This window comes from Crocuta crocuta, unplaced genomic scaffold (genome assembly GCF_008692635.1).
Source record: "Crocuta crocuta isolate KB4526 unplaced genomic scaffold, BGI_CrCroc_1.0 scaffold4, whole genome shotgun sequence".
NCBI classification, from domain to species: Eukaryota; Metazoa; Chordata; class Mammalia; order Carnivora; family Hyaenidae; genus Crocuta; species Crocuta crocuta.
The window spans coordinates 1613732-1623411 of NW_027529996.1; the positions used below are offsets into that span (position 1 = coordinate 1613732).

Below are 9680 nucleotides of genomic sequence, written 5' to 3' on the forward strand. Positions count from 1 at the left end.
ACTCTATAGTTGGAAGTGAACCCTAATATATGCAAAATTTAAAAAGTCATTAGCAAGGTTGTGGTATAAGGCCAACTATTAAGTCTCAGTATTATATATTGCCTTGACATCTGGTAATATTGAGAGGGTGTCAAATGGCCCAGCTTTAAGTTCCCCCTCCCCATTCTGCTCCCATAGAGAAGTTTCTGTAGCCAAACCACCCTCGTTACCAAGAGGCCAGGCATAGTTCGTGCTATTCCCTGACTAGTGGGTTCAGTTCCCTGTCAGGTTGTAGAATTATTCAAACAACTAATCACATTCTTCACAGGAGCCAGGAGGCACCCCATCCTCTTGATACTACAAGGCCTGCCTTCTGAAGCTACTGGTTGTTCATTCTGTTCCTGAGTGCAACCTCTGTGTGGCCCTAAGTGGAATGTGGTCCCCATGCCCCTAGGCTGTGCATATATGTGACCAATAGACTGCTGTTGATACATCTGTCCTGTGTTGAGTGTTGTGCGTTTGGTCATCCCCATAACCCAAAGGAGGGAATTTCTCCCTCCCCAGCATGGTGCCTAGGAGCTTAAAACAAAGGTCAGAGCACCCCAGAATGGCATGCAGATTGTGACAACATAATCTATTGGTATTATGCCTGTATGAAATGATCTCACCGAGGGGAGTGGAGGGGAAAGGTGCTTACCTAAGGAAATGGTGGAGTCCAGATTAGGACTTGGAAATGAAGTCCATAGGACTAAAGACAAAAGGAGCTGCACACAAGCACTGGACTCAAGTTGATACAGTTGTTACCCACAGGGGTAAGGTTAATAATTCTGATACTTCCATATGTATATATTCTACTATGATTGAGCAATTTAGTAAATGGTTGTTAAGTAACGGAAGCTAGGTTTATCACTGTTGGAGTGGGAATTTATAGGTAAGCAAAGTGAAGAAGGTAGGATAACCTATGCAGTAACGAATTAGAGTTGGTTATATGAAAGCATGTTCAGCTTATTATGGAGAAAGGCAGTTCTACATATAGAAATATTTAGAGATGTGGGTATATTTATTGGTTAGTATACACATATATTTCCTTGCTCTGTCAGCTGAGAGGGTCTAGAAACAATGACACACCACACACCAAATCTTGCATTCTAATACCACTCTCCAAAAAACGTAACCAGGACACCTTGGAGAAATGGCTGATCCTAGCACTGGGGCAGGAAATACACAAGATAATCCTACAGCATCTTGTAGTGCCAGAAAGTAAGAAAGTACTAAACAACAACCAAAAAAACCAATAAAAGCTGCATTGACGGAGGTATGTCAAAAGGATACAGGAGCCGACTGAAAAAGCACCCACTGAGCAAAGCTGGAACAATTTGAGCAATAAAATGAAGGAGCACTGGATTATAACCCAGTTATAAAATAAATATTCATGAATCTACACTGCTATAAACAAATCATTGAATAAATAAATACATACATACATAAGTGGGAGAGAAGAGACAGATCTCCTGTGAAGAATTCCAAATAATTTATGTAGATAGTATACCGTAAAGGAGGGGGAGCATAACTCTAACCCTTAAATGCAGCCTGTGGTTAGTTATTTCCTTCCAAAGAATACAGAAAGCAGTATGGAAAGGAGGGAAAAGAGAGTAACTCGACCATAGAGAAACCTGACAAACACAACCTTTGGCAGGTAATAATATTAACATCAACAGTGATAAATAAATCACGTGGATAGTATGAACACTTGATATACTGTGATTAAAATGGACTATTGTCTGTGTTCTTCCTCCCAAACCCATAACACCAGTCTAGCCGGGAGGAAAACACCAAATTCCAAAAGAGAGTCATTCCACAAAATGTCTGACCAATCCACCTCAATACTGTCAAGGTCATCAAAACCAGGAATACCTAAGAAAACCAGGAATACTTGTCATGGCCAAGAGGAGCCTACGGAGACATGATAACTAAATGTAATGTGGTATTCTGGATCTTCGAACAGAAAAAGGGCATTACATAAAAATTAAGGAAATTGTGGACTTGAGTTAATGAAAACATATCAACATTGGTTCATTAATTGTTACAAATTAAGGTGTTGGTAATAGTAGAAACTTGCTGTGGAGTATATGAAAATTCTGTAATATCTTCACATATTTTCTGTAATTTTAAAACTGTTCTAAAAAAAATAAAGTCTACTATGGTGCCTGGGTGGCTCAGCTAGTTCAGCTTCTGACTTCTGATTTTGGCTCAGGTCATGATTTCAGAGTCATAGGATCAAGCTCTACATTAGGCTCTGCACTGGCCATGGAGCCTAGTTAAGATTCTCCGTCTGTCCCTCTCCCTTGCTCACGTGCACTCTCTTTCTGTCTCTCTCTCTCAAATAAATAAGTAAGTAAGTAAGTAAGTAAGTAAATAAATCAATCAATCAATAAATAAATAAATAAATAAATAAAATCTACTAGGAGCACCTGGCTGGCTCTGTTGGAGGAGTGTGCAGCTCTTCATCTTAGAGTTGTGAGTTTGAGCCCCACATTGCGTGTAGAGATTACTGAAATAAACTCAAAAAAATTTTAAGTCTACTCATGTCTCTGGAGGCAAGAGAAATAAAAGCAAAAGTGAGCTATTGGGACCTCATCAAGGTAAAAAGCTTCTGCACAGCAAAGGGAACAATCAACAAAACTAAAAGGCAACCAACAGAATGGGAGAAGGGATTTGCAAATGACATATTGGATAAAGGGTTTGTATGAAAATCTATAAAAAACTTATCAAACCCATAAAACAAATAGTCCAGTGAAGAAACGGGCAAGAGACATGAATAGATGCTTTTCCAAAATAGAGATCCAGATGGCTAACAGCCACATGAAAAGATGTTTAACATCACTCATCATCCGGGACATACAAATCAAAACCACGATAAGATACCACCTTACATCTGTCAGAATTAACAACTCAGGAAACAACATATGTTAGTGAGGACGCGGAGAAAAGGGAACATTCTTGCACTGTTTTGTGGGAACGCAAACTGGTGCAGCCACTCTGGAAAATAGTATAGAGGTTCCTCAAAAAATTAAAAATAGAACTACCTTATCACACATCAATTGCACTACTAGGTATTTACCCAAGGGATACAGGAGTGCTGATTTGAAGGGGACATGTACCCCAATGTTTATAGCAGTGTTATCAACAACAACCAAACTATGGAAAGAACCCAAATGTCCATCAACTGATGAATGGATAAAGAAAATGTGGCATATATATACAATGGAATACTATTTGGCAATCAACAAGAATGAAATCTTGCCATTTGCAACAACATGGATGGAACTAGGGTGTATTATGCTACGCAAAACAAATCAGAGAAAGACAAATATATTATTTCACTTATGTGGAATTTAAGAAACACAACAGATGAACATAGGGGAAGGGAAGGAAAAATAAGATAAAAGCAAAGGGAGGCAAATCATGAGAGACTCTTAAATACAGAGAACACACTGAGGGCTGCTGGAGGGAAGGTGTGGGGAAGGGGCTAAATAAGTGATGGGCATTAAGGAGGGCACTTGTTGGGATGAGCACTGGGTCTTATATGTAAGTGGTAAATCACTGGGTTCTACTCCTAAAGCCAAGACTACACTGTATGTCAACTAACTTGAATTTAAATAAACAAATTAAAAAAAATAAGACTCTATCAACCACATTTTATAGCTTTTAAAAAATAATAAGCATATGGGGAGCCTAGAGAGTAATATTTCCCTGAAAGTAAAGAATAAATAAGTGACGAATAAGGAACATAAGGGGCAGAAAATATGATAAAGCCAGGGATGAGGTGAGAACACTAAAATGCACGCTGTTAGTAACTATCTTTGTTAGAGGCAGGGTGTAAATTTGAACAAGCGGAAGTGAAGAGGCTTCGCATGTCTGTTTCTTACCGCATCCCTTACATTCTTACACTACCTTACATTCTTACACTACACCGTGCACTGAGAACAGGATGGTAGCTCAAGGTCAGAGGGAGCTCAGCTAGGTAGCTGCACAGGACTCAGTCTGTAAGGGATACTGCACATCTCTGGGGTGCCAAGACATCACTCACATTTTTGTCAACCTGAGTGCTTTTTGGAAAGGGGTGGTGGAAAATGACTACTTTGAGAACTCAGTTGGGGTGGGATAAGACCCCCCTCGCCCCCCCGGCAGAATGTATGCTTGGTCGGCCTATTGACTGATAAGAAGTGAGGGTCTGGGAATTGCAGTGCCTTTGCCCCCTGGGACATTGTTCCAGCAATCTTCTATTTTGTACCATACCACTTAGGTAAATGTCAATGAAAAAATTGTTTTTAATTTTATTTTTTTTTAAGTAATCTCTTCATCCATCATGGGGCTCGAGCTCACAACTCCAAGATCAAGAGTAGCATGCTTTTCTGACTGAGCCAGCCAGGTGCCCCAATGTCGAATATATTTTTAAAGAATATTGTTTTGAGGGGAACTAAATGAGTAGTCTGAGTGGAGAGCCAAATTATTAGCACATTCAAGGTATCTGAGTATTTATCAGCTCCTTGTATTACCAAATTGAGTAAAAACAAATCTAATAAGCGACCAGAAACAGGACAGTCCAATTACTTCTCTCTCCCTAATATTCTCAAGGATATTATTCCCTTAACTAATAAGAGTAGGGCAACAAAGTTTGGAGTTACATTTTTTTTGGTGAATGAATACACTTTCTGCTGCTGCTAATGATGGATCCACAAACCTGATAACTCAGAGAATCAACTTGGAGGTGAGCAGGGTTGATGTTTTCTCATTAAGAGTAAGTAATCCAACCAGGATCAACCAACCATCTGTACATAGAGACGGCCAAGGGAGTCCTGGCAAACAGCGCTAAGATTTTCCCTAGAAAACTGTTCTGGGCCTATATCTACAAGGGTAACTGAAGCTTAAAATTTATCATGAGAGAGACATTTTAGCCTGAAACGTTTCTAATTAGGAGTTAGGAATCATCTACCTACTTAAGCAGGGGATAATTATCCACAAACTAATTTTATTTAATCACTGTAACTTCTTGGGAACTTCTAATAGAAATTCTGCTCTTCCCTCTGTCTCTTCCAGAGGCTTATATTGCTTCTGGACCCTCATAATCATCCATATTTTCTAGGTAAGTCTTCTGTCCTGAGAGCTCTTAGTTCTACAAACGGAGGAGATCTCATTCATAATCATGGCCAAACTTCATCTGCCATTTGTTTAGTGATGACACCCAATCTGTATCTCCAGACTGAACTTTCTTTGGAGTAAGAGACCTGTATTACCAGTAGCATCTTGGATGTCTTCACCTGAATGTCTTTTAGATGCCCTAATGTTACAAATAGAATTCATTATTTCTATAGAATCTCTATTCCCATTCCCCCCCCCCCCCCNTTACTTATCCTTTCTGTCCACACCAGTCTCTGTATGTTGCTAATTCCACATCTACATGTGTCTGGAGTTTTTCCTTTTTGTACATAGTGCCTGTCTCATCATTCCTTCACCAGATAATCACCAATTCTCCTGTTTTATCACCACTTTGGTCTTGCTCTTTTCCAATCCATCCTCCACACTGAATTCAAACTTTACAAATTTTTTTAGCAGTTAAAGTTTTTGACTCTGTAATATATGCATAAGGTTCAAAACCAAAGAGTTAAGAAGGGTACAGAGGGAAAAGTGTGCCCCTTGCACCTGACTTCTTGGTCACTCTCTACCTTACCAAAGGCACAGATAGCCATCAATTTCTTTGGTAAAGAAAGTAATTCTAAAATGCATCTGCTTCTCATCTTCTGTGCCTCGTGACTCTATAATGTCCAAATTCAGAAGTACAAATGAGGTCTTTCAGGATTTATTCCTGTTTCTCTTTTGTTTCTTCTAATAAGTCCCTCTGTACATCTAGATTTCATCCCCTGTGACTACTTTGTTCTTTCCTCGAAAAGCCTAAGGCTTCTTTTCATCTGTGATTTTGCTTATGCTCTTCCCCCTACCTGGGATGCCTTGTTCCCTATGTTCCCCCACACGATGCCACCCTTCTTTGAGTGTAGTGCAATATCCCTTACTACTCCCCTAAATATATTCAGGCTGAAGCCTTTGTGGACCTCCATAGGTAAAGGTTAGGCCTTCCCTTCATGTGACTCTTTTGAAAGGACCATATACAGGGGCACCTGGCTGGCTCAGGTGGTGGAACATGTGACTCTTGATCTTGGGGTTGTGAGTTTGAGCCCTATATTGGGTGTAGAGATTACTTAAAAATAAAATCTTCAGGGCCTGGGTGGCTCAGTTGGTTAAGCGACCGACTCTTGATTTTAGCTCAAGTCATGATCTCACTGTCATGAGTCAGGCTCTGTGCTGAGGGTGGATCCTGCTTAAGATTCTCTTTCTCCCTTTCCCTCTGCTCCTCCCCCATTTGCGTGTGATCATGCACGCTCTCAAAAAAACCCAAAAAATCTTTTTTAAAAAAGGACTATACATATTTTTTTTATTATAGCACCTATCACATTGTTTTGCCCTGTTGAAGGCAGTACTGTGTTTCTTTGTGTTTTGTGTCCTCAGAGTCTAAGCAAACTAATACCTGGTTGTTATTGAATATTAGTTACAATGTAACTACAAGTAAGCTAACAACATATTAGGCTGCATTAATAGAAGTGCAGTCTTAAAATTTTTATTTTTGGCCACCATATTCATTTTTTATTTTACTTTAATGTTTGTTTGTTTATTTATTTTATTGAGAAAAAGAGAGACAGAGCGTGAGCAGGGGAGGGGCAGGGAGAGAGGGAGACACAGAATCTGGAGTAGGCTCCAGGCTCTCAGCTGTCAACACAGAGCCCGATGCGGGGCTTGAACTCCCGAACCGGGAGATCATGACCTGAGCCCAAGTCAGACTATGAACCGACTGAGCAACCCAGGCGCCCCTGGCCACCATATTTAGAGAAAGAGATTGACGAAGGTTAACATCCACCTGACAACGTATGGTTTACTAACACCGTGATGGCTTTAGGAAACGACCAAGATAATGTACAACTCCCTTAGACTCCCCAAAGTGCCAAAGAAGAAACAGTTGACAACTAGCTACTTAGCTTCCTCCTGATACTGGAGGTTCTCCACCCTGGTGTTGGGGTCATTGTGGCATGTCTTCATCTGTGCCAAGATGTACTGCCACTTGTTTGTATTAATGAAAACTGAAGTACTGAAATTTGAAAACAATTTACTTTTCCCTCCCTCCTAAACTAGTGTGGAATCAAGGTTGCTCCTGTAAAGTCGCTCCTGTCCACTTATATTCCAATATACTCTGCTGAGAATAGGGGTGGAGTTACAACTGGTGGGTTTGGAAACCGGGGGTAGGCTATAGTTTGCCTTATCTTTGCCTCTACCCTGGGACAATGTGGAGCATGTGACTATTATCTGTCCTGGGTGGGAGGAATACAGAGAACTGCCACTCTAGACTGTAAGCTTCTCAAGGGTAAGGGCCACAAATTTTCATTTTGTATTTATCCACAGTGTCTGGCAGTGCTTGAAGAAAGAAAGGAGGGTGTGGGGATGGATCAATGGGAGAATGAAAGGAAGACAGGGTGGAAGAAAAGGTGACAAAAACTTTTTCAAAGGAATGAAGGAAAGAGAAAAAGCAAAGGATTAAAGGAGGCTTATTACTTACTTTCTTAGAAACTGTTAATTGAATTCAGCTTTTAACTCAACATAAGAAAAAAAAAAACACAAAACAACAAAACCCTAGCAATAAAAGCTGCCTAAACAGAGACGATGGGAGACCAAATAAGGTGACCTCTAAGTTCCTATTCAATTCTTTGATCTAAGGTTTTATTTCTCCAACAAGGCTTTTGAGTGAATAGTGGCATTTAATGAATATTTATTAAACAAAATTATAATCTAAAACACTATAGCAGAAACAAGCCGATTTTTCTGTTAAAAAAAAAGTTTGTACTACTTTCTTAATTGGGTTTTCATAGTTTTGTGAAGAGCTTGGCAATTGGTTTGCAAAATTCAGCTTCAGTTTGCTCCCTTGTAAGATCCTCTGTGGTTTAACCACCAGGGCTGAGGTACCTTGCAATTTTTTCTTTTAGGTTAAAAGAAATAACAGAACTTTGCTAGGCTAAATTCTAGACATGATGCAAATTTATATTTTAAATATTTCAGAGTAGGGGATTAAAGTTGTTGTTTTTTCTGAGAGAATTCAGCAAGCTACTTCTGTTTTGTAGACATCCTCACAAGGCAAACAAGTAAAGGTGAAGAAACCAGACAGCAAAAATTACAACTGTGACCACTGCCCATCCTGCAAATATGTCAGTAGTCAAAGACTTCTTAACTTTCTGGTCCTTCAGAATATGTACTGTCCATAAAAATTTATCCAAGGCTAGTTGTAACCATTCTGTGCTTATTCGATCTATGGTCAAGCTTTCGCTTCTTCTGCCGTGCCTTGATTGGAACAAAGCAGTGCTTAATGCACGTTACTTTTATTTCATAGACAGAATATAAAAATCAGAGGAGCTGGGTAGCTTTGGTTAGGAAGAAAAAGGATAACATTTTTAGTCTCACTTTTTTATATTATTTTCTTGAAGAGCTCAACTCTGCCCGTTGACACTGGCCCAAACACTATGACTCTGCAAAACTGAGATCCTATCTTGTTTTTCTGGACATTAGATTTTACCCATGTCAGCGGAATACAACGGAGTACAATTTTAATACGAATAAGCACACTTTCTCTACTTCTCCTGTGATGTGGCACGATCACGTCTGCATTGATAAATTTCATTTATTGCACGTACAATACATATTTTGTCGACTGATTTGGTTGATGGAACCGTAAGCTTTTCTTCAACTCAAAGTCTCCATTTTACCGACACTCGAAAAAGATCAATTCCTATGTCTGTCACATCCCATCCCTGAGCAAATATTCGTTCACAATATTCCCAACTTGCTCCTTCCAACAGAGCCTGCTTTTGGGAAGGAAATTTCAGAAAAAGCATCCAGAGGAGGAAACACGAACAACGCGACTTGAGCTGTCGAGGCGCCCCAATAACAACTTACTGGTTTAAAGTAACAACAACAAAGAGCTAGGGGAGGTGGGTGGGGAAAGGGGAAACTCCATCAAAGATGCAACTGACAACTCCCAGCGGCTTCTAGATTCCACTCGAGCAGGAAAAATGAAAAGGTTAGCAAACAGTGGCGGGGCGGCGTCCCCTGCCGTGTTTCAATCCACGCTGCTCCGGTAACAAGCCACGCAACCGCTGCACCCGGGCGGGCTTCCTCAGTGCCCAGCTCTCCCCTCGGAATCACGGGAGAGCGGTCGCCTGCCCGGGAGGCACGGCTGGGAAGACACTGCGGCAGAAACTCCGCCACAGAGGAAAGGAGCCCTCGGGAAGCCCTCTCCCGCGCGCAGGTGGGCGGGCGCCCCAGGCCCAGAGGGAGGNCCGAGAAACAGAAACACGACGGGCGGGTGAAGATCGGCCACTACATCCTGGGGGACACGCTGGGGGTCGGCACCTTCGGCAAAGTGAAGGGTGAGGACCCCCGCGGCAAGGGCGGGCCCCAGCCGGCGATCCAGGCGACTTCCGCTTTTCGCACCTCCTCATCCTCCGCTGCCCCGGCGTTCCTCCTCTCCCGGGCTCGGCAGCCTCCGTCCGGGCTCCAGCGGGAGCGCAGCCCGCGGCCACCGCGGGACTGCGGCGCGACCCTCC

At 41.5% G+C, this 9680-nt stretch overlaps 1 protein-coding gene across 2 annotated transcripts in view; it reads left to right on the forward strand.

Annotated features, from left to right (window-relative positions):
* The first annotated feature begins 674 nt into the window (after window positions 1-674).
* PRKAA1 (protein kinase AMP-activated catalytic subunit alpha 1) overlaps window positions 675-9680 on the forward strand; it is a 41408-nt gene continuing 32402 nt past the window's right edge. For both annotated transcript variants that reach the window (XM_077763447.1, XM_077763449.1), the window contains exon 1: window positions 675-791. In XM_077763447.1, coding sequence (XP_077619573.1) covers window positions 713-791 — 79 coding nt within the window. In that variant the 5' untranslated portion in view covers window positions 675-712. The remainder of the gene's footprint in view (window positions 792-9680) is intronic.